This window comes from Oncorhynchus mykiss, chromosome 22 (genome assembly GCF_057628025.1).
Source record: "Oncorhynchus mykiss isolate SJ-2025 chromosome 22, ASM5762802v1, whole genome shotgun sequence".
NCBI classification, from domain to species: Eukaryota; Metazoa; Chordata; class Actinopteri; order Salmoniformes; family Salmonidae; genus Oncorhynchus; species Oncorhynchus mykiss.
The window spans coordinates 29,655,482-29,680,901 of NC_143043.1; the positions used below are offsets into that span (position 1 = coordinate 29,655,482).

Genomic DNA, 25,420 nt, shown 5'->3' on the forward strand with positions numbered 1-25,420 from the left:
TGTTTTGTTTTTTTTTTGGGGGGGGGGGGGGGGGGCATCAAGATCACGTGCACTTTCACCACCCTGTGAAGTTCATTCTAAGTTATTTGTAGCCTAATAAACTGCATGGTCTCCCTAGTCATAGTGGGATGACTACACACCATGTCATCGCGTGACTCATATTGAAGTTTACTTTCAATATTATGGTTATTACATCAATACAGTATTTGCGCATGAAGACATTTCCACAACCATTTCTCACATAATGAATGTTACCAACACAAAAAGATCCCACCATGTTGCATGAACAAAATATCTGTCAGCATTTATAAAAATGCTTCAAAACGTTCTGTTTCCTCCACAGCTGTTGTGAATTATTTTTTGATACTGTATGACTTTACTTGCATAAAACTGTGAATACAAAACGTGGCTATTGTTGTCAACAGCTCCCATTTAACATGTTTCTTGTGATGTAGTTCACAGCAGCCATGATGGATGTGTTGATATGACAACTGCATCAGAGTTTTGAATGACCCTCCTGAATCCAAGTGTTTGACATGGGGGAGGGGACCAGTAATTTTATGATCAAACTTTAACAAAGTAGAAGCAACATGAATTGTTCATACTTTGGTCATCATACTAGTTTCATCCAAATATCATCTAATTTCATGAAAAACATGATTTTGACTGTTCATGACCTTGACGTTTAACACTGCTGTGTTCAAATTCTGATCTTAAATTCGCAGTGCATCTTCTTCGCAAACCACTGCATGAAAGCATTTCCATTTAAAACATGACATAAGAATGACTTTAACGTAATTTTTATTAACAGTATTAGTGGCACTAATTAAGGGGAGATCATTGTGTTAGTAGGTGTCTAAAGCATCCCATCAACCCTCTCTCGATCATCCATTCCTGGAAAAGCTGCGTCACCGGTACAATGTAGTGCCACCGAACAGAACAACACGACCTTACATCACCTGCCTGGCAGACAAATAGGGTGTTTTCATAAAAGACCGCCTCTCCTCTCTACTGGAAAATAATCTGGGATGGTGGCATGGAGAGGATTTGGGGTTGTGCGATAGCTATTTTTGTTGTTTTCATGTTGAGAGGGGCTCTCTCCCTCCCCTGCCAGTGTGTATGTATGCTTTAGCCCAAACGCAATAATATAGGCATCATCTCCAGAACATCGAATACACACAGCATCCATATGTTCAATGGTCACAACCACCCCTTTGCTCACACACAGTCTGCAAAGGCAAATATACCCACGCATGCAAATAAGGACACAGTATTCAGAAACGCTAGAGCTACTCGTACTGAACAGTTGGGAGCCAGGGCGCATTAAAAATAGATCAGTGGGCACGCGCGTTACGTAACAAACTACACTGCGCGCTTTGCTCTCGCAGTTTAATGATTCTCTTCTTGCCCAATGTTGTAAGAGAGGAAAAGAGGGAGAAGAACTGCATAACTCCCTTGCCATCATGGCGCAGACATGAATCTAGGGTATGATGATCGGGGACGCAGGGGAATTATCGAGTGTTTCCTGCGTCAGAGGCGCTACCTCGATCTCTCCCGCTCTCCCTCCCAGCCTAGTTGTGTGACAGAGCCGCAGTCTAATCTTGAAGCTTATTTTCTTCTGAAGTTGGAGGGCAGCGGCTGGGGCCTCTCACCCTCCCCTCGCTACGTGTGCCTCAGTCACGTTGTTGTCGCAGTTGAATAATATATTGTAGAATCTACTAGATCACACAGTGTTTTTTGAATTGTGTAATAACGCATGCGTAATCAAATGCCAATAGACATAGTGCTTTATATCATCATTGGGTTGTTATTTAAATGCCACGGGTGATATTGTTGCACAAGCCTTGTATTAGGATATGTAGGCTAATATAGGCATAATTCTTTCTTGACACCACATAATTGCGTAAATTAACATTTAGAACATCAAATAAAAGAAAATGTTATTGGTCACAAACACATATGTATAAGATGTTATTGCGAGTGTAACGAAATGCTTGTGGTGCAGCGAAACACTTCTGCTTAATGTTACATGCCTACATTCCCACGAATTTCGATCAGTTTATACACTCTGAAACTTCTGACAGCTAATGTTCTTATTTCATATCAATAAACTGATAATTGACCGTGTCCTCAATAATTCTTATTGCGCACAAACCGATTACATCAATACTTAACCCAAATAGCCAACACGATCTGTGATAGGCCTCTTAATGAATACGTTGATAAATTGCCCTGGGAGAAGAGTATATACGTAAGCAGTTATGCATAAATGCATCATAGACAGATGAGCGGGTTGACAGTTCCAACCGTACCCAGGGTGAGTCGGAAGAGGGCAGGAGTGTGTGTGTGTGTGAGAGAGAAAGAGAGAGAGAGAGAGAGTGTGTGGGAGGGCTTTCGCTCCCATCTGACTGAGTCTTTCACTATCATTCAGCCCTGTCCACCAATGAGCCCATGATCTCATCAAATAGGCGAATTTGCAGGTACGCCCCGTCGGCTTGCACCGCCCCAGTGTCAGTGTGTGTATTTTTCCCTGCCCTTCTCTTTTTTTGTAACTAAAGCTTGACGTGTAGAACGTCACACGTTGTTTCTCTCTTCACTTCGGTAACTTAGCGATATGGGTTATTTACTGTTAAACTGTTACATACGCCGGACGCACAACCGGCGCCTGGAGTGAAACAGAGCCTTGGAGAGATACGGACTATAAACTACAGTTGATCTCTCCAGCCTTCGATAAGTGAGGATATAACAACAGGTTAAGGAAAGTGAGTTGTTAAAAAAAACGATAGAATGGCAAATCCACCAAATACTGGAGGACACTTGTTATCCAACGCGAATATTAACAACAACAAAATTAAGAAATGTGGATACCTCAAGAAGCAGAAGCACGGACACAAGCGATTTTTCGTTCTGAAGGAGCCGAGCGAGGGTTTCCCTGCCCGGCTGGAGTACTACGAGAGCGAGAAGAAATGGAAAAACAAGTCGGCGGCAAAGAGAGTTATTCCGCTGGACTGCTGCCTCAATATCAACAAGAGAGCGGACTCCAAACACAAACACCTTATCGCCCTCTATACCAAGGACGAATATTTTGCTGTGGCAGCAGAGAATGAACAGGAGCAGGAGAATTGGTACAGAGTCTTAACTGATTTAATGAGCGAGGGGAAAGTGTACTCAGACGGCTCCGCATCCAATTCCGCGTCCTCGCTGGTGGGGTTTGATGAGGGGAACTACGGGATGATTACGCCGGTAACGGCTGTGTATAAGGAGGTATGGCAAGTTAACCTAAAATCCAAAGGGCTGGGACAGAGCCGGAATCTTACCGGGGTGTACAGGCTGTGCTTATCCAGCCGGACTATCAGCTTTGTGAAGCTCAACTCGGATGTTGCGTCCGTCAGTTTACAGCTGATGAACATTAGGAGATGCGGGCACTCGGAGAGCTTTTTCTTCATCGAAGTCGGCCGGTCAGCAGCCACAGGACCCGGCGAGCTGTGGATGCAGGCTGACGACTCCGTTGTGGCGCAAAACATCCACGAGACTATTCTGGAGGCGATGAAAGCCATGAAGGAGCTGTCAGAGTTCCGGCCGCGCAGCAAGAGCCAGTCATCGGGCACTAACCCCATTTCCGTGCCCACCCGGCGGCACCACAACAACCTTCCCCCAAGCCAGACCGGGCTCCAGCGACGGTCGCGCACTGACAGCATGGCCAAAAAGTCCCCCATGAGTAAATTCACCTCCTGTCGGATACGCACTGCCAGTGAGGGAGATGGCACCATGGCGCGCACCTTGCCTGTGAACGGGAGTCCCCTCAGCCCTGATATTCACCGGACCCTATTAGGGAGCTCAAACACCATCACAGCCCAGCACTGCCGGACATTTGAATCCTCTTCCCTCCAGCACAGTAAGTCCATGTCCATGCCTCTGTCCCACTCCCCACCCACAGCCACCCCCAGCCCTGTCAGCCTGTCCTCTTGCTCTGAAAGCAGTGCTCCTCGCCCCTCCAGCTGCAATGCATCTGTCTCTGGCTCCCCCAGTGATGGCGGCTTCATCTCCTGTGATGAGTATGGCTCCAGTCCTGCAGCCCTGTACCTCACTCGCAGCAGTAACACTCCAGAGTCCCTAAGGGCAGACACACCCCCCTCCCGGGATAGCAACGACTTGCATGGCTACATGGTGATGGAGAGGCAGAAACAGAACGGTTTCCGCCGGTTACCAGAGCTGGACAAGGCATACCGGAAACGCACATACTCCCTTACCACCCCGCCCCAGCACAGGGCGCCGCCACAGGTCTCCTCCACCTCATTGGACGAGTACACGCTTATGAGGGCCACCTATACCAGTAGCGGCCAATCGGGTCGCAGCTCTCACACCGCCTCCCCGAAAGTTACCTATCCTGAGGACTATGGTGATGTCCAGATAGGCTCCAACGGTCACCTAGGTGACTGTGGCTACATGCCCATGACTCCGGGCATTGCCGCTCAGACAGGGTGGGTCAAAGGTGATGCTTATATGCCCATGAGCCCCATGTGTGTGTCGGCCCCCAAGCAGATCATCAACCCCCGCTCTCACCCCTCTCCAGCTGGGCTCTGCTCCCATACCGACTCCCCTGGAAGCGTGTCTCTGGAGGACAGCGGCTACATGAGAATGTTCTGCGGGGCCAAGATGTCTGTGGACAGCTCCGACGGGAAGCTCACCAACGGGGAGTACCTCAACATGTCCCCTGTGGACCCCGTGGTCTCCCTCACCCCCCCAGACTACATCCTCACAGACACTACCCCCCAGCTTCACCCTCACCACAGACAGCCTTACTCCATCAGTTCCCTGCCCCGCTCTCTCAAAGCCCAGCCGCAGAGGAAGGGAGTTACAGACACAGACCAGTACGTGGTGATGAGTCTACAGAAGAAGAGGATAGAGGAAGAATCCAACTACTGTCCCATCTCACCTGTCTGCTCCGCTACACCCCCCACCTCCACTCTCTCCTCAGCCCCCTCACCCCTCAGAGCCGGCACGGTCACTCAGGAGGGGGGTCTGGTCCACAAGGGGAGGGTGAGCCGGCCTACCCGGCTGGCCCTGGACTCTCTAAGGACGCTGCCCTGTATGATCGAACACCCCCTCCCCTCTGAGCCCAGGAGTCCCGGGGAGTACATCAACATTGACTTTGGCAACACTACACGCTACCCGCCCATCTCCGCCATGACTGAGCGCTCTCGTTCATCACTGGGCTCGGTGGACGGGCTGATGAGGAGTTCCCCGCCACTCTCCGATTACGTCAACATTGACGTCAGATCGCACTCTCCCAAACACGGCGATTCCCCTTCTTCAATAGGGTGCCTGGAGCCGAGTTCAGTGCTTCCCTTGTGTCCCAGCCAGCCTCCCAGAGAAGAGCAGAGGGAGAGTGAGGAACAGGAGAAGATAATCGTTGTGGAATATCCTCTCCAAAAGCTTGCAAGCCCTGTATACCTGGTTGGTGATGTAAAAGACGACTACACTGAGATGACCTTCAGTCCTACCAACCCCCCTCCCTCTGCCCCTCTCCCTGCCACCCTGTGCCCCTCTGCTGCCACCACCCCCCTGCCCACCAGCCCGTCTGCCTGTGTCCAGAGACTCACCCTGAGGGGAGAGGGTACAGTGGGGTCCCCCCCGGTTCCTGTCGAGAACTTCTTCCTTGGGTGTCCGTCCCTCTCCATCTCCCCTGTCAACCCAGACAAGGGGGCAAAGGTGATCCGGGCTGACCCCCAGGGGCGCAGGCGCCACAGCTCAGAGACCTTCTCCTCCACCACCATGGTAACGCCAGTGTGCCCGTCGTTCGCCCCTGATGCCAACAAGCGGCACAGCTCGGCATCGGTGGAGAACGTGTCGCGGCCGGTCCGGAGCTCGGAGGGTTCAGATGAAGAGTACGGGAACAGCATCAGCCCCATGTGCCGGGAGACGTCGGCAGGCTACCAGAATGGACTTAACTACATTGCCTTAAACCTGATGGAAGGGAGCCTGGGGGGTTGCAGCACTCTGGGGGGCAGTGAGGGACTGCTGAGGTTCAAGGCAGCGTGTGGATGCAAGGGGGGCATGAACGGTTTTAACACCAGCCCCTATGCCACAATGGGCTTCAAGGAAACTGCAACAGCAGTGAAAGGTGAGCCAGCGCCGACTCTGTGTGGCGTGTGTGTTTGCATGCTTATCATGAGCCCATTCATTCATCCAGGTGTTCATTCAAACAGTCAGTGTGTGTCAGTGCTTGAGTAAAGATATCGCTTTAGTGATAGCAACCCATTTATTTGGCATATCTACCCGTTGCTAAGCAGCAGTGCACTCCAAGTTTGTCGTGTCCTAAGGAGACGTTGTGTGTTCGCTGTGTCAAACTGAAGCCAACATTCTAATAATGCCAGAGAATTTAGACTGCCTATGTGGCACGGACAGCAGCTGCCTATGTGCGCGCGTGATTATCATTATGCGATAGCTCGGCACGCAGACCACGGGTTTCTATCCCTCATAGTCTGAACTCAACCAACCCACTGTAGCCAGCCAACTCACTACACTGTGGCTTACTGTACACACTAATGTATCGACAGGCAGTGAAATTGAGCTCTGCTGCCCGGCTCTAGGGCTAGCAGCTCCCTGTCACTTTACCCAAGTGGAAAAAACAAACAGACTTGCGCAGTGGTTACAATGGCGCTGTTTATCAAGGCTGTATACTTGGTATTTGATATACCGTTGACGCATGCTATATTTAATGTCATTTTGTTTTTTACACGCCCTTTGTAATTAGGTGGCGAGACGGCATGATGGTTTTGAGCAACCTAGTCATGAGAGAGAGAGAGAGAAACACTATATATGTTTACGGAAGCAATGCAGTCTTATAATGATGAAGCGCGCGCATATTAGCCTACTTTTTATGTGACAGTTTTATGTGCTGTATATTCAAGGAAAATATGAATATGGAAAAACAACCATGTTTTTCAAGCTGTTTAGTGTTCATCTGTTTGTTATTGCAAGTTCGTTTAAACAAATGCATTGGTGCTTATAGTATGACTACTATTTCGACCAGTGATATCAAGCAAATTTAGCCCCTGGGCCACATTCGGTCTTCAACGAGGTCTGGAGGGCTGCACTAAAAATGTGTTATATTTAATTTCCCTCAAAAATAACAAAATAATTGTCTTCTAACCATCGTTTTTGGAATTTCCGATGCTCCCTGACTGTCGAGTGACTATTGGCGAGCTGGACAGTCAAGAAACTGGATGAATGCAGGTCCGTTGAATGCACAGTGATTATTAGTGAGCTGGACAGTCAAGAAACGGTATAATTTCTACACAGTTTCGATTTGGTTTTAGTCAACTTAAAGTATATTGAGTTTGTTTCCCCCCCCCCCAAATGTTGTTTTCATTATTAGACATTTTTGTTCGATGTAGATGTTTACTCAAACCACCCGCGGGCCAGACTGCCCCCCCTCGCGGGCTGGATGCTTGACAATTCTGAACTAGACCATAGACTTGAGATATTATTTCCTTCTCTAAACGTGATTTATCAAACATGTGGATGGTGGATGCGATGAAACAGGACAGGGCAAGTTGAAGCACCATGATAAATGTACAGTAAATGTTCCAGCCCTGGCAAGCAGTATAATAAGTACTTGTAAACTGTGGTATTTGGATTGGATTAGGAGTAGCCCGTCACACCCATACAGTACATCAGTTAGCCCAAGACTGTGGGAAATATGCATGGTGTTGTGAAGTAAGTAATTGAAGTCGTTTCTATTCTGGATCAATGTGTGCCCTCGAGTCCCACCCAGCAGCAGTCCCTGTTACGTAGTTATTATCTTTGTACCAGACTACGCTAGTACAAATGTTAGAGAAAACATCCCAAGGGGTTCAATGATGCAGAAGATTTTTTCCTCCGCATGCTAGAACAATCCATTAGGAATAGCCAACCCACTGGTCACACACTGGTTGAATCAACGTTGTTCCACGTCACTGAATTGTCATCTGTGTCCAGTGGGTATGGACCAGGGTTTTTCTTATTTCTATAACACAGTTAGGCTATATGTGCTCTGAGAGTTTACCTTAGGATACAGCAAATATAGTGGAAAGGAAACTAATTTCTGTTCAAAATGATAATGGGGAAAAAAATATATTTTGGGGACAGTTTTTTCATCTAACAAATCACACTTCAACCCCGGTAATGTAATGTGTAAATATTGATGCGTCCCCGTATGAGATAGAGAGTTGGGGACACCAAAACATGACCTTTCACCTTGTATGTCTACTGCAGCATCAGTATCTTGTTGTACAAAATCAAATAACAATTTATATTCCTTTTAAGCGCTATGTCATAAGTTACCATAGATCTGTACCCATTGTATAATAGGTTTGCACATTGATGGTGAAATATGAATGACTTGTAGGCCTATAGGTAGTGGTTACACAATGTTGTTGTTGTTGAAGCTCCCCACTGACATAGTGATCTGCAATGCACTGGTGAAGGGAGCTCTCTCTCTCTCCTCCTCCTCTTTCACTCTTCCTCCTTTTCTCTCTCATCTGTCTCCCTCTCTGGCTGTATACCGTAGGGCTGGGTGCAGTCTGTGCACTGGGTCCCCCAGAAAAACAAGTGAGTCAGTTGTTTATCAGTTATCAGGTACTGGGCTTCAGGGCAGGAATGCAGGCATTGTGCAAAGGTTGCTGGGAGAGGTGAATGCTCACTTGTTTTTCTAACCTACTGGAGATGCTTTTGTTTTTTTTTACTGTGAGGAACTTTACAAAACAGACCATAGTGTACACACACACACACACACACACACACACACACACACACACACACACACACACACACACACACACACACACTCACTGAACTTGCTCTCGAAAGAACTAAAATTCTTCACGCTTATTGGCCAAACATACTAAATCAAGGGTGTGTGTGTAGTTGTAGTATGTATTATGCCAGTGTATTTAAAAAAATATACATGTGCAATAAGGTATTTCTGTTGGGTTGTCTCTGAATGTGCATTTGAGCATGAGTATGTCTGCTGAGTTGTTTTCTAGGTAGGGCAGGCATTTCCGCACTCATGTGTTTTTTTCTACTAAATAAGTTGAGCAGGAAGAAAGACATGGCCCTAGGCTATGGAAGGAGAGGAGATGGGAGGAGGAGGAATGGAGTGACGTTAGTTTGTTTTTCAAAATCATGATAAAACAGACCACAGGGAGCCAGTAGGTAGAGGGAGGGAGAGGCTAAAGAACGAAGGAGGGGGAGAAAGATAGAAAGAAAGGGAGCAGTGTTGATCCGGTAAAAGTTGGCCGTGGCTGGCTTGCCTGGTTATTTACGGGATTCCTGAAAAACAAAAGATCAGCCGGAGAAAGAACAGTTAGCTGTGTTTCCGGAACGGCCCAATAGTCTGCCCCGATCAGGAATGCTGTCAGGACAGCCAGCTACTCACTAACACTCTAATCATAAACACCCACCCCACAGAGAGGCTTAGACTTCAGCCACAGGCCTCACTGTGTATGTGTGTGTTTACTAAGATATTACCGGCTTTTCCACATTCTCCCCTCACCATCACAAGGCGAGACAGTCTACATTCCACATGCTCACATTCATTTTCGAGTGGCTAGATTTGAAATGCAAATCATCTGAGGCTGAAATTACCTTTTTTATTGTGTGTGTGTGCCTGCTGCTCTTTTGACAAACACATTATATTAGAGATAAAGCCTTCAAAGCTCTTTACCTACACACTAAGGATATGGGCCTGACATCCTGTTCTAAACGTGTGTGCACACGTGTGTTAGTGTGACAGCTGCTGTGTGTATCTGTGTGTAGATTACTCTGGCCTTGTGTTTTTGTGAATGAGGGATCAGGGTTTGAGATGTATTAGTTTATTGGCTCATTGAGCTGATGGTCGGTCGATAGCGTTTTTGCCAGTGTTGTTGTTTTGGTTTGGGAAAATGCATACACTCACTGACAGGGGATGGGGTGAGGGGTCTCTGAGTGGGTTGGAGGCTGTTTAAATTTCAACACGCCCCTGTACGGCCCACCCCCACCCCTCACTATGCTCCCATCAGAAGTGTGACCTTTGAACTGCCCTTGGGTGTGCAAGGGCTGTTGGGATTAGCATTTTGCCTGAGAAACACCAGATATCAGCAAACAGAAGAAACATGCACACTATTCAGTATTTAGCTATTTATCTCCCCTACTGTCTCGTTCTCTCTGTGTCTGACTTTCTCTCTAATCTTTATCTCTCTGTCTATCTTCTACCTCTCTTTTGTCACCTGACGTTCTCTGTTTTTCTCTGAAGCTCTTTATCATCCCTCTCTCCTGCCTCTCTCCATTCCTCATGTCTTCCCCTTGTTTACCAGAGCTCTCTCTCTCTCTCTCTCTCTTCTCTGGCCGGGGTTAGTCAGGTGTTTGGTACAGACAGAGGGAGACGGGGGAGTTGACTGACTCACTCTCTTCATGTTTTTATTTAGGAGCCCTGACCAAACCCTCTCACCCCTTTTCCTTCCCTCTCTACCTCAGTGTGTGTTTGTGAGTATGCCCGTGTGTGTTAGCAGATGGTGATGGCCGGGGTCTTGCACCTGCGCCTCCAAGCACTGGTTATCTGGCCCTTCAGAGGGAGTGACAATACGCTAATGACCAGCACCATCTGCCACAACAACAGAGAGAGAGAGAGAGAGAGAGGAGAGACGGACAGAGAGAAAGGAGGAGAGACGGACAGAGAGAGAGATGGTGGAGAGAGGGGGGGTTGGGATGGGGTGTGGGGCAAAAAGCCAAATATCACTCTATCCCATATCCTACTCTCTCTCTCTCTCCCTCTTTCACTCACTCCCTCTCTCTCTTTCTTTATCTCCCTCACTTTTTCTAGCATTAGTTTCTCTTTTCGGTAAATCATGTGATCTGGCCTCCCAGTCAGTTGGTCTCTGCCCTCCTCTCTCTCTCCTTCCAGAGAGCCTTCTGTCTATAGTGCCTAGTTCCAGCTGAGTGCCACTGATTGGCTTTAAGGCCAGACCACGGAGGTTTGTTTAATGACTAATTAAACAAGTAGCTCATCAGATAGCTAATCAGCCCCATTACAGGAATTCCTTGAATTGCCTTCTGTTTTATGGACTTTGAATAGAATAATGGCTTTCATTAATTTGAACTAAATTAGTTAACTAAATTAACTTTACTGAGGTGGTGTGATTTTAGAGGATAGCATAGCAGTGCTGAAAAAGTCTGATTGAATTGTCAGCTGCTGTGTGTGGTTAATTATAGAGCAGTCCTATAATAAACCTAGATGTAGTGGCATATTTAAAAAATATATATTTTGTCCACACCTGTCCTCCCTCCCTCCCTCCCCTGTCTCTCTCTTTCACCCGTCTTTCACCTCCCTCCCTCCCTCCCTCCCTCCCTCCCTCCCTCCCTCCCTCCCTCCCTCCCTCCCTCCCTCCCTCCCCTGTCTCTCTCTTTCACCCGTCTTTCACCTCACCCCCCTCCCTCCCTCCCTCCCCTGTCTCTCTCTTTCACCCGTCTTTCACCTCACCCCCCCTTCCTCCCTCCCTCCCTGTCCGTTACAGTACCTTTGAGTAAACTAGGGCGGGATGTTCCATGGGTAGATAAAAACTCTGTCAATGTTCCCTCCATTTAGCTGGGAGTTAAGGAGGATTACATTCTGTTCAGGATTAGACATTGTTGAGCAGCTTGTTTTGAGTTAGGGGAACGGAGAGCACACACACTGAGGTGTTTTTCCCAAACAGTGAGGTGAGTTGAAGTTAGGATCAATTAAGCCTCATTGTGCTCATGTCCTGACTTCTCAGATACAGGCTTCAGTCCCTCAGCCAACTACTACAGTTACATCATAACACAGCTCTCATGTCCTTTCCTCTCCGCAGAACAATGTGTATGTTTATGTTTGCCAGTCAGTCAGATGTCAACTGCATGTGTGTGGGTGCGAGTAGTGCTCTGAGACATGGTCGTACAAATGGCTAGATTAGTGTGTTGTTGGATTACCTTGGCCATTTGTGATGAAGTTTAATCTGTGTCCCAGAACACGTGTGTGTTCGTGCGCGTTGAAAAATAAATATTGAAAAAGAAATATAAACACATGCGATTTGTAATAATAGAATAGAAATGGGTGCTGGGCTCTCTTTAAGGGCTTGTGCCGTGACTGAATATAATTGCCCAGCATGTGACATGATTTTAAATGAACGCATTTCTCCCCGTGCACAGAGAAGCACTTGGCGGTTGGACAGATGTGTGTGTGACTAATGTAATATGCTATTGCGATAATGACTTTATACAATCAGAGGAAATGTAATGGCTGTAATGGTAGTGATGGTTATTGTCTGACCTCGTTTAGTAATTTAGGCCTATTTGGACAATGCCAAGCGGTTTTTACGTGATCTCCTCACCCATTCCTTCTTATCCTTCTTTCTTTAGTTCATTCTTTTTCCCTCCCTCTTCCTCTCTCAAAAATGGAAATGTTCACATTTCACATGATTTTTTAACACAACCCTGTGCCGAAACAAAACATCTACCTCCCCTCCCTACATACACCACCATCCCCCCACATACACCACTACCCCCCTACATACACCACTACCCCCTCCCCTCCCTACATACACCACTACCCCCCTACATACACCACTACCCCCCTCCTCTCTCTACTTACACTACTACCCCCTCCCCTCCCTACATACACCACTACCCCCCTACTTACACCACTACCCCTCCCCTCCCTACATACACCACTACCCCCCCACATACACCACTACTCCCTACATACACCACTACCCCCTCCCCTCCCTACATACACCACTACCCCCCTCCCCTCTCTACTTACACCACTACCCCCTCTCCTCCCTACATACACCACTACCCCCCGACATACACATACACCACTATCCCCATACATACACATACACCACTACCCCCTCCCTTCCCTACACACACCACTACCTCCCTCTCCTCCCTACATACATCACTTGTTGTGTGATTAGCTGTCTTTGTGTGTGTGTTATGAATGTATAATGTGTTTGTTATGAATGTGTTAAACGTGTGTGTCCTTCCTGGAAGCTTGTGGGTGTGTCTGTGTGTGGGTGGCCTAGATAGGAGGAGGAGCTGACCATGTTAGCAATGTAAACAACGTGGATGTTGTTGTTGTCTGTTTGGTGTTTGTTTGTTGTTTGTTTGTCCTGTGGGCTCTTGACTTGCTGAGAAGAGAGAGAAGGAGAGCGGAGAAGGGAGAGCGATGGCTGATGATATTACATCTCCCCATGTCCCCCCCTCCCTCTTCAGGCGTGGCAGAAAGGCTACATTGGGGTATGTCCTGTTAGGAGAGCTACAGGCCTGTTATGTCTGAGCTATGCTACTGCTAGTAGAAGCATATAAATCAACTACTGCTAGGAGAACCATATAAATCAACTAGTAAGCACATAACAACATGTTTACTGTACTTTAAACTACTGTACTAGCAGTATAGTACTGTGTGTGTGTGTGTGGTAGAGTGTTCCTGGCCTGAGAGATGCAGGTCTAAATATAGCCAGTGAGAAATACATAACTCATGTAGAGAGCAGTGTGTACGTGTGGGACGGGGTAGGGGTACCTTCCAGGGATGGGTAGCAGGGTCTGTGTGGCATGGCTGCAAGGGGGAGGGTTACAGAGTAACGGGTTCATTTATCCCTCCCTCTCCCCCTCGCTCTCTATCTCTCTCCCTCTGTGATTAGCGTGTGTAAGATTAGCTGTGTTAGGAGAGGTTGTCTTTCTCAGCTGACACACTGCACTCAACAGGGCTGGTTGAGTCTCCACTGACAAAAGGAGATTGTGATAGCTGGGCAGGAGTGTGTGATTGGTAACCAGAGATGTGTGTTTAGAGACCTGGCCTGTGTGTCTTGAGATGATTCAACTCTGATTCCCGGCAACCTTCCCTCATCCCCACTCCCTCATACCCCTGTGTCTGCAATCAACAGGTCTGAACCGGCCCTGCTGGCACACACGCATGGCCTCACCACATTCTCATGTCTGTGTGTCAGGTTGATTGTGTTACTCTGGTTTTCCGACCCTTTCCTCCTTTCCCTGACCCCTCAGGGAAAGTGACTGGGCCTTGGTGTAATTGGCCCTGTGAAATTCAAACTACTACTGTGAACTTTGCCCCCCTCTTCCCGTCCCACACATACAACACAATTGACCACTCAGAGTGGTGTGTGTGGGACAGGGAGAGTGAGGGCAAAATTCACAGCAGTTGTTTTAATTTCTAGTTTGAACACAGAAGTGAGAAGGCATTTTATCAGCTGTGTTGTTATGAGTACCCACATGAAAAATGATTACAGTTTACTATAGAATTCTACAGTACTTATTGTAGAGTTATATTGTAAACTGTAGTATATTGTAGAATACTCTACTTCACACTGTAGTATCCCTCGATCATGTGTAGTAGTTACTATATAATGTTGTAGAATACTATAGTATACTGTAATATCTGCAAAAACACTACAGTCCACAAAAACATTACACTTTTTTTAACTATAGTAAATACAGTATTTAATTTGCATATATCCTGCCCATTACCCTCCCCAATATCGCAATTTGTGCCACCAATAATTGTGAAACCCACATGCCAAGAATAGACCATATATTTTGTTCCCTACATGATATAGAAAACAGAAGAAGTTTTGAAATCAACACATTGACTTTAGTACTCACGCTTCAAAAACTCTTGACCATTGTTATTTTCCCTTCCGGGATGGCTATAGGGCCCTACCCTGCCCTCCCTTTGGCAAATCAGATCACGACTCCATTCTGCTCCTCCCTTAAGGCAGAAACTCAAACAGGAAGTACCCCTGCTAAGGTCTATTCAATGCTGGTCTGACCAATCGGAATACATGCTTCAAGATTGTTTTGCCAACGTGAGTAAGACATTTAAGCATGTTAACCCTTGCAAGTCTGCCGGCCCAGATGGCATCAGTAGCCACGTCCTCAGAACATGTGCAGACTAGCTGGCTGGAGACTTTATGGAGATATTCAATGTCTCGCTATGCCATTCTGCTGTCCCCACTTGTTTCAAGATGTCCACCATTGTTCCTGTACCCAAGAAAGCAAATGTAACTGAACTAACTGATTATCACCCTGTAGCACTCACGTCTATCATCTTGAAGTGCTTTGAGAGGCTAGTTAAGGATCATATAACGTCCACCTTACCTGACACCCTAGACCCACTTCAATTTGCATACCGCCCCAATAGATCCACAGACGATGCAAATACCATCGCACTACGCACTGCCCTATCCCATCTGGACAAGAAGAATACCTAAGTAAGAATGCTGCTATAGCTCAGCCTTCAACACCATAGTACCCACCAAGCTCCTCATTAAGCGTGGGGCTCTGGGTCTGAACCCCGCTTTGTGCAACTGGGTCCTGGACTTCCTGGCGGGCCGCCCTCAGGTGGTGATGGCATGAAACAACACCTCCACTACGCTGATCCACAACACAGGGGCCCCACAAGGGTGCGTGCTTAGACCCCTCCTGTACTCCCTGTTCACCCATGAGGCGTGTGTGGCCACGCAGTCACTTTGATAATGTTTAAATACTGCTTTACTCATATGTATTCTACTGTATTTTAGTCAATGCAATTCCGACATTGCTTGTCCTAATGTTTATATATTTCTTAATTCCATTCTCTTTACTTTTAGATTAGTGTGTATTGTTGTGAATTGTTAGGTACTACTGCACTGTTGGAGCTAGGAACACAAGCATTTCGCTACACATATGCTAAATATTGGTACGTGACCAATACAATTTGATTTGATTCATGCGATAGTTGAACTATAAATTCTACAGTATACTACAGTGAATACAGTAAAGGCCCTCAAAACACTACTGTTAATACTATATATAGTATTTATACCATAGTATATTGTATAGTATTTTTCATGTGGGTAGTGTGCGTTATTAGGTGTAGTGTTATGGCTAGGTTTTGTAACCTACCTCAGTGTTTCCCCTAGGAAATCTATAATTTTAAAGCATATTTCCTGCAATTCTACACATTTTGCCATGTTCTTATGCTATCAAGTGTCTCAAACATTATCACAAAATTAATTAGATTCTCCCTGACTGTCTATTTTTTATTTTGGTGATTGTTGGTTTTCAACGATGATCTGATTAAGAAAGATATACATTCAGAAAGTATTTAGACCCCTCCATCAATCTACACACAATACTCCATAATGACAAAGCAAAAAGAGGTTTGTGTCTACAAACTTTATATAGGGTTTTAGTCGTTTAAGTTTACACTGAAAACGATTTGCCGAAAATAATAATAAAACATATATACTGCATTTTGGTAAGGTTGGACAGCTATGAGGTTTGGTTCCCAGTACCAGGCTAGGTCCTGCTTCCTGGTTTACTGTCTCAGACAGAGCACAGCACATGGTGAGACAGGATGTCTGTGGAAATGGGTCAGCCCTTCTAATGTGCTTAGCAGGTTAATGGAGACGCTAATCAGCCTCGTGTGTGTGTGTGTGTGTGAATCACTCCTCTATATACTATAGTATACGATGTACTGCTCCTCCTCTGTGACTGAAGTTTTGGGTATAAGCAGTGCACTTGTATTAACCAGATTCCTCTCTTTCTCCTAGTCGGTGGATATAGGGGATCAGTAGTCTGGAAAAGTACCAGTATTTTAGTGTTTTGGGCTGACCTTTATGTTTCAAGTTCTGGTGTGTGTGTGTGTGTGTGTGTGTGTGTGTGTGTGTGTGTGTTGTAACACTGGGGGTTCTGAATTGGGGGTTTGTTTAAGAGAGTGACGATCACATCGAGCTCTGTGAAAACACCTCTTGTTCTCTGCTTGGAAAAGGGAGGAGTGAGTGAGGCATTGCTATGTGCTGTTAGCTGAGACTTCCGCTGCCATGTGAGCACTGCATGCAAATCACACTGCACAAACAAGTACACAGGAGCAAGGGTGAAAGAGAGAGAGAGAGAGCTTACACAAGGCCAGAAAAACACTGTGTATACGTACATGTTTGTCAGTGGGTGTTTGTTTTAATCACATTTCCTATTGCTGCAGGATTATTTTCCTGCTGTAATCACTGGCTCAAGTTTAAGATCCTACATCTGTATGTGCTTCTGTGAGTTCTGTATTCTTAGCTGTGGGTTGGTTCTTATATCCTTGTGGGGACCTAAAATAACCAAAAGTCCCCACAAGGATAGTAAAACAAGGAAAATTCACCCTCGTGGGGACATTTCCCACGTCTCCATGAGGACAAAGGTTATTTTACACTAAGGGGTTAGGTTTACAGTTACAATTAGAGTTGTGGTTAGAATTAGGGTTTGGGTGAGGGGTTAGGGTTAGAAATGTATTTTAGGTTCCCATGAAGATAGAAGAACATAATGTGTATGTGCGAGTGATTTATGAGGTTGGAATGGGAGCCACAGGAGAGAAAGGTCAAACGGTGTATCCCCACTCTGTTACCAAGTATGGAATAAGTGTTCTTCAGCAAGGGGGAATGGTGTGTGTGTGTGTGTGTGTGTGTGTGTGTGTGTGTGTGTGTGTGTGTGTGTGTGTGTGTGTGTGTGTGTGTGTGTGTGTGTGCGTCAGCTGGGAGCAGGTGCTTTTGCGGCAGGGGGAAAACCGTGGCATTTAGCACTATGCAGCTGACGGAGTACAGTCTCCAATGACGACAAACACAGACCCATACAAGCACTAACTGACACACACACAAAACAACATCACACTCATGCACACACACATCATTTTCAAAGGAAAAGATAGCGAGAGCGTAGTGGGACAGAAAATGTAATGTATTCCTATACCTGTATGTGTAATTTGCTAGTAGATACATACAGCAACCTATTTAACCAAATCCCTCCCCTCTCTGTTTCTCTTTCTCTCCAATCAGACTGAACACTGATGGCACCGCCCCCTCTTACACCCCCTGTTCCTCGCTCCCTCTCTCTTGTTCGCCTGGCTGTGAATGAGGGATAAATCTGCAGCCCAGTGACAAAGTCGCCACGCAGACAGCTGGACCATGTGCTGCAGTAGACAACCTTTAACCTCCACTATCCCCTCCCCAGGGGTCAACGGGACCACCATCGTCACGGCAATGTGGACACCCCCCCTTCCAAGCTTCCTATCCTCCCCACATTCGGCACCCAAATATTAAGGGTCCGTCGCTGCTGCTCTCTGAACAACTACAACTTAAAGGACTGTACTCATCGATGAATATCTATGTACATACAAAGTTACTTCTGCAAAATAATTATTATAATTATTATTATTATTCCACTGGTTTTCATTTGGCTTTGGCTGACAGGGCCAGTTACCCTCACTTTAATAACCTGTGAACCAAACCTGGAGATATTCCACACACTCCCACTCCCACACGTTATATATACGTACACATCACATATTTATTTATTTATGCACTTTGTTGTGTATATGTGTTTGTGTGGATGTGTACACTAAATTTGTACGAAAGAGAGTTGGCATTTTACGAACATATTCAGTATATAACAATGTACTAAGTTAACAGTTGCTTAAAAGCCTACCTCAGAGCAAACCAGGTTAGTACTTATTTACACACCAGAATTGTACAAAACATTAGGAACACCTGCTCTTTCCATGACATAAACTGATCAGTTGAATCCAGGTGAAAGCTATGATCCCTTATTGATGTCACTTGTTAAAGCCACTTCAATTGAGACATGGATTGTGTATGTGTGCCATTGAGGGTGAATGGGCTAAACAAAATATTTAAGTGCCTTTGAACGGGGTATTGTGGTAGGTGCCAGGCGCACTGGTTTGAGTGTGTCAAGAACTGCAACGCTGCTGGGTTTTTCACGCTCAACAGTTTCCAGTGTGTATCAAGAATGGTCCACCACCCAAAGGACATCCAGCCAATTTGACACAACTGTGGGATGCATTGGAGTCAACATGGGCCAGCATCCCTGTGGAATGCTTTCGACACCTTGTAGAGTCCATGCCCCGACGATTTGAGGCTGTTCTGAGGGCAAAAGGGGGTGCAACTCAATATTAGGAAGGTGTTCGTAATGTTTTCTACACTCAGTGCATACAGAGATATATTTATTTATTTTCACAGGTGAATGAATTTATGAACACCAATCCAAAGCCTTACTTATCTACTGTCCACTGTTACTGACAGACATTTAGTTTGGACCTATAAACACGCAGAATATCTAAGACTTAAACCGATCGCCATGGAGATGGAATTTTTGTCTGAGCAGCCGGAGAGGAAGAAATCTTTCCTCTTTCCCTCTGCTATCATAGATTCCTGAGATTATTACAGTTTGTTCACATATAGGTACTATATATTAATGTCATAGTAATATATGTATCATTGCATACAAAGGTTAGGAGAAGAATCTCTTAGGCATTATTCCACACACACAATGCAAATACAGAGAAGAGAAGGAAAACGGGACCTAGGAGGATTTTTTTGGAGTAGGACATGCACACCATCGTCACACACACATCCCAGTTTGACCTGGGCTTCTGGTAGTCTTTAGTGACTAAAACACCATTATAGAGACAAAGCGGAAGGTACCTTTATATACTTTAACCTATTACCTTGTTTACTCACAACAACCCACCTGTGACATGTTTTCTCACATGATGCCTCAGCACTGAGCCTCTGGTAAGCTGTGATAGGCTATTTGGCACATAGGTGAGCTGTCATTGGGCGGGTGGGCAGACACATACACACACCTGGCTGTTCAGGGAGGTTTTGACACGATTGAAGCCATCGCTGCTGCTTTGGGATCTGACACTGAGTGAGGAGACACCAGAGCTGACGCTGCACGGTCTTGCACTTACAAACTCCCTAGATTGTAAACACAAGACACTTTTGAATGTAGTCTATTCCATGTTCTCCTCTTGGGGAATGTAACCACCGTGACAGCAAGGAGAAATACCACACCAATACTAATAAAAACAACTACTACAACAACTTCATGCAGAATGAGACAACAAAAAAAAAAACAGATACGAAAAGCAGTGTCACTTACTTTGAGTTTGTTGGTACTCAACGTTTGCCTATATACTGTAAATAATGTACAAATACAGAGAATTACAAGTGAGTGCAAGCTGAACCTTTAGCTTTGGAGATATTTTAAGTTAAATATGATAACTTATGTTGTTTGTACTGTATATATGTGTTTGGAGTGAATTCTTGGAAATGAAAGCACTAATTATTGTTATATACGCCAAGCAACAAAGTTTGGACTTGATTTTTTGAAACTATTATTACAGGATGGTCTTGTGAAATGAATGCCACTACAAGGACATTTTCTAATGCTGTAATGCCAAGATAGATTTTAAGAGAAATTATTAATTAAAAGTTAATTCTTGCTACTTAGGTACAATTCACGAATGGCATATGCAATATTTACATTTCTTTACAGAGAGGTACCACATTTATAAATACTATGTTAATAATCTTTGTTAAACCTCAAAACATATAATTTTTTGGCCTCTTTGTAAAAAAAATTCTGCCAATTTCTATTGGAACGTTTTTGTTTGTTTTTGCTATTGGAGCCTATTGGTGATTTGAGCAGTGTTTTTTGCATTTGGATAACGTTCCCGTTGGGTTTTAATTTAGCATCTAAAGGATAAGATAACATGACAAACTAGCTTAACTTGCTGTGTCTTCCATTGTAAATACTTAATATCTTATGGCTTATTGTGATTCTACTAAGAGATGATAATTTAAACCTAGTGTAGTTACCATGGCTTTGGACTGTATTGATTCTTTATAGACACATGCAATAAAGAATAACACTATTTAAGAAAGCTAATGTCTCTGTCTTCTCTCTCTTTCCTCTCCTCTATATTTCTTCACAAACGACTGTGGAGTTGTTTTTCTCTCTCATCTGAATGGCAGAATGAAGGAGCATCACCAGTCTCCTCAGACACCAGATGACTCAATTCGTTTTAGGCCTTGTTCAATGACAGGGTTTCTTCATTACATCAAATAATATCCCTCTCTCAGAATGTCCTTTGTGTCTTAGCCACTCATGTTCCTCTGTTCCCTCTCTGCTAGTGTCCTTCAGTAAGTGTTGTTCTATGATTTCTGTCCATTGAACAACACCCCAGTAGCAATATGAACAAATGAGAAGAATTATCTTAGCATCCTCTAGCATTAAAACTGTTATTGTTTTGCCCCTCTCCACTCCCCCTGCACCCATTATCTTCCTCCTTCCCAATTCCCCTTCCACTTCCACCTGCCCTTCTCCTCGACCCCTTACAATAGTAATTAGACTAGCTTGTCGTCAGCGACATGCAGAACTGTGAGGGAATAAAAAAAAGCAGTGATGGGATTATGATCCTGTGCCCTCAGCCACATGCTGTCAGATTAGTCCTTCTCACAGCTGTGCTAATTAAAATGGTAATTAAGGCTGAGAAACCAGGTATCAGTGTAACAGTCTGGTTGGGATATAAGTGTGTGTTTGGGGGGGGGGGTATGTGTATGGGGGGCAGAGTTTATGGAGGGAGGTGATTGTATTTTGAATGCATGTGTGTGTTGGGGGGAGGGTGGGGTGTGTATGTTTGTGAGGGGGTGGGTAAGATTGTTATTGTGTGCATGTAGCATGTGTGTGTAGGTGAGAGGATGAGACATATTTGTGTGTTGACATGTTTATGAGTGTGAAGAGTTGGTTTCGAGGGACAACAGACCAAATCAAACCCAGTCTATTATTTCAGTTCTGTCCTGAGCAGGTAGAGCTGTGTGGGGCAGGGGCTAAAGAAGCATATATTACAGAGAGGAATCACAGTAGCCTGGGTAGAATATAACACAGGAATGAAGGACTGGTTGTACCCAAGTTAGTAAAGAGGGGTAACAGAAAGGGTCAGGGTTAGATTCAATCCATAGCGATTGAAATTTAAAGGCAATGTTTTCACTTTCGCAGAGACTGGATTCACGGTAAACGTTGCATATGCTCAATCGGAAATTACCATTACATTTCAATGGATCTACAGCGTGGATCTTAATCGCAAAGGATTGAAGGGGGTAGGAGAGAGGGATATAGGATTGAAGGATTCAGTAGCGTGACATTTGCGGGCCAAAATGCTTGACTTTGCTGACATAATTCTGAAATGTTGCATGGCAATTAACAATGATTTAGTGCAATTTGTCATGAAAGTGCGCTGATGACGGAAAAGGTTTGTTGACAGTGTGGTGATTGGTTAAAATTGCGATTTTGTAGTGCATTGAGCGGACTGTTACTGTATATGCGGTAATATTGCGATGACTTTACTGTTTTATGCGGTAATAGGGATTGGTCAAAGATGCAAGCCCTGGCATAATATGCAGGGAATTGTTGATTTTGCCAAAAATCTTACAATCCTGAAAGGACTGAGGATTCTGACAGGAGAGGGCTCACCTGTTCTCTCTAAATGAGGTTCCATCCATCACGTCTCTCCTCCCTCTCTGCTCGTTAGGCCTAATTAAGCACACTATTTTGCCCTATTAAATAAAGATGAATGTATCAGGCTAAACACAGACAAAATGTTCTCTATGGACACACACACACACACACACACACACACACACACACACACACACACACACACACACACAATCCATCATGACTGTCACAATTACAAAATATTGTGTGAAAGGGTAATATCATGCTGTAGCCTGTATTCTGAAATATGTGTGAGGCCCAGGTCAGGTCAGGTCCCCTGTGTTTACAGTGAGGGGTTACTGGAGGATATAACAGAGAGTGACACATGAGCCAGATACAGTCAAGACTGTGGTGAGGAAATGGAATGTTCAGCCTTACCGGAACCAATCAGCACGGGGTTACTAATGCAATTTGGTTCACTATGGTGTCTGTAGTGTGGTGTTTTAGCCCAGGTTGACTCAAAACCCACCACAAGCTGAGCTATGAAAAAACATACCCAGAGCAAAGAGCAAGTTAAATTGCTAATTGCTAATTAACTTGCTAAGCAAGTTAATAAACCCCTTTTCTCCAAAACATTTAACTGAATGTAATTTGAGTGTGGGTGTAAGTAAAAATACTGTAAAGTACTACTTAAGTAGATACTATTTATATATATATTTTTTACAACTTTGACTTTTACTCCACTACATTCCCAACGAAAATATTTTACTTTTTACTCCATACATTTTCCCTGACACCCAAAAGTACTCAAATGTTTAGCAGAACAGGAATGGTCCAATTCACACACTTATAAAATGAAGAATCCTACTCTCTAATGTGGGGAACTTACTTTAAAAAAAATGAACTTGGCAAGTCAGTTAAGAACAAATTCTTATTTACAATGATAGCCTAAGGACAGTGGGTTAACTGCCTCGTTCAGGGGCAGAACAACAGCTTTTTACCTTGTGAGCGCAGAAATTTGATCTAGCAACCGATCGGTTACTGACCCAACAATCTAACCACTAGGCTACCTGCCACCCCACTAAACACAAATCCTTTGTTTGTAAATTAGTGTTGGAGTGTGCCCCTGGCACTTTTAGCAATTACATTTACCTTTGATACTTAAATATATTTAAAAACAAATACCTTTAGACTTTTAGTCATATAGTAAAAATGTAGTTTGCCAAATTTTTGCCCTGCGTTTCCACTTATTGTGAAGTGGAAACGTCTAGGAGCAACAACGGCTCAGCCCCGAAGTGATAGGCCACACAAGCTCACAGAATGGGACCACCGAGTACTGAAATGCGTAAAAATCTCCTGTCCTCGGTTGCAACACTTGCAGCCGAGTTCCAAAATGCCTCTGGAAACAAGGTCAGCACAAGAAGTGGGTTTTCATGATGGAGCAGCCGCACATGAGCCTAAGATCACCATGCGCAATGGCAAGCTTTAGCTGGAGCGGGGTAAATCTCGTCGCCATTGTCATTTGGAGCAGTAGAAACGCATTCTCTGGAGTGATAAATCATGCTTCACCATCTGGCAGTCCAACTGACAAATCTAGGAGAACACTACCTGCCCCAATGCATAGTGCCAACTGTAAAGTTTTGTGGAGGAGGAATAATGGTCTGGGGTTGCTTTCATGGTTCGAGCCCCTTAGTTACAGTGGAGGGAAATCCTAACACTACAGCACATAATGACATTCTAGATGATTCTGTGCTTCCAACTTTGTGCCAACAGTTTGGGGAAGGACCTTTCCTGTTTCAGCATGACTATGCCCCATGCACAAAGCGAAGTCCAACCCCATTGAACACCTTTGGGATGAATTGGAACACTGACTGCGAGCCAGGCCTAATGGCCTAACATCAGTGCCCAACCTCACTAATGATCTTGTGGCTGAACGGTAGCAAGTTCCTGCAGCAATGGTCCAACATTTAGTGGAAGGCCTTCCCAGAAGAGTGGAGGCTGTTATAGCAGCAAAGGAGCTACCAACTCCATATTAATGCCCATGGTTTTGGAATGCGATGTTCAACCATGCGGTGTCCATATACTTTTGGTCATGTAGTGTATCTTTACTTTTAGTCGAGCATGACAATTGGGTACTTTTTTCAACACTGGTACTTGTGTCCAATTTTATGAAATGTACTGTATAATAATGAAATACTTTGAAACAATGCACAAAGAAATGTCATCCTGCGACCCACCTGGACTCCTGCCGTGACCCACAGTTTGGAACCACTGTTTTTGACTGAATACATTGTGTGTGTGTGTGTGTGTGTGTGTGCTATTTTACAATTCTTATTTCCAAATGCATTATTTCAAATATCAAACAGACCTGGATTCAAATGCGTGGAGCATATAAATATTTGAATTTGAAAATAGACTTCAAACACATGCCAATACTTTCCAAGTGTATGTTTGTGTGTGTGTGTTTAGGGTTGTACTCTTCTTGAGTATGTGATTTTCTGGGTTGCAGGCATTGGGTCACTTAGTTGGGTAGTTTTCTTCAAAAACAGCTGGGTTATTGACGCTGGGTGCTGGCTTATAGCGATATGACACAGCTCGTCAGATCAGAAGACTGGAGGCGTAGTTTAGTAGGGGTGTGGCATTCAGCTAGTTCTTTTTAACTACCCATGAGAGTAAATGTCATTCCTGTTCATCTGGTGTGTTGCTCAGTTATCATTAGTGATGGGAAACAAAGGCATTTTGCAGGCTTTGGTGCGTTCACCAAATTGTACTGATTGCTGGTCAGCAATAAATAGCAGTGTGTGATTATTAGATATATGTTATTCCTATCCGTTGGCTTTAGTAGCCTATAATCAGTTGGAATGACAAACAGTTTCACGTCTTACATCACGCTTCCATTTTTCGCCTGCCATTATTTAGGATGTTGAAGACAGACCCTTATACTATACTAAATAAAACAAACCATTTGAAAAACAGTGCAGAAAATGTGGTTTCAAATTAAAACATTTCTAATAGTGTACCTTCAACAGGATTCAACATCATACTGTTACATCACTGACTGTTCCATTGTTCCCTACTTTACCTGCTAAGCTGCCAGTCAGGTAAATCG

General features: G+C 44.8%; 1 protein-coding gene across 1 annotated transcript; it reads left to right on the forward strand.

Annotated features, from left to right (window-relative positions):
- Positions 1–790: 790 nt before the first annotated feature.
- On the forward strand, positions 791–20,758 carry LOC110501605 (insulin receptor substrate 2). The gene is made up of 2 exons (XM_021579289.3): positions 791–6,124; positions 17,850–20,758. The coding sequence occupies exons 1-2, from the start codon at positions 2,788–2,790 to the stop codon at positions 17,852–17,854; spliced, it is 3,342 nt and encodes a 1,113-aa protein (XP_021434964.2). The 5' UTR covers positions 791–2,787; the 3' UTR covers positions 17,855–20,758.
- Positions 20,759–25,420: the final 4,662 nt, after the last annotated feature.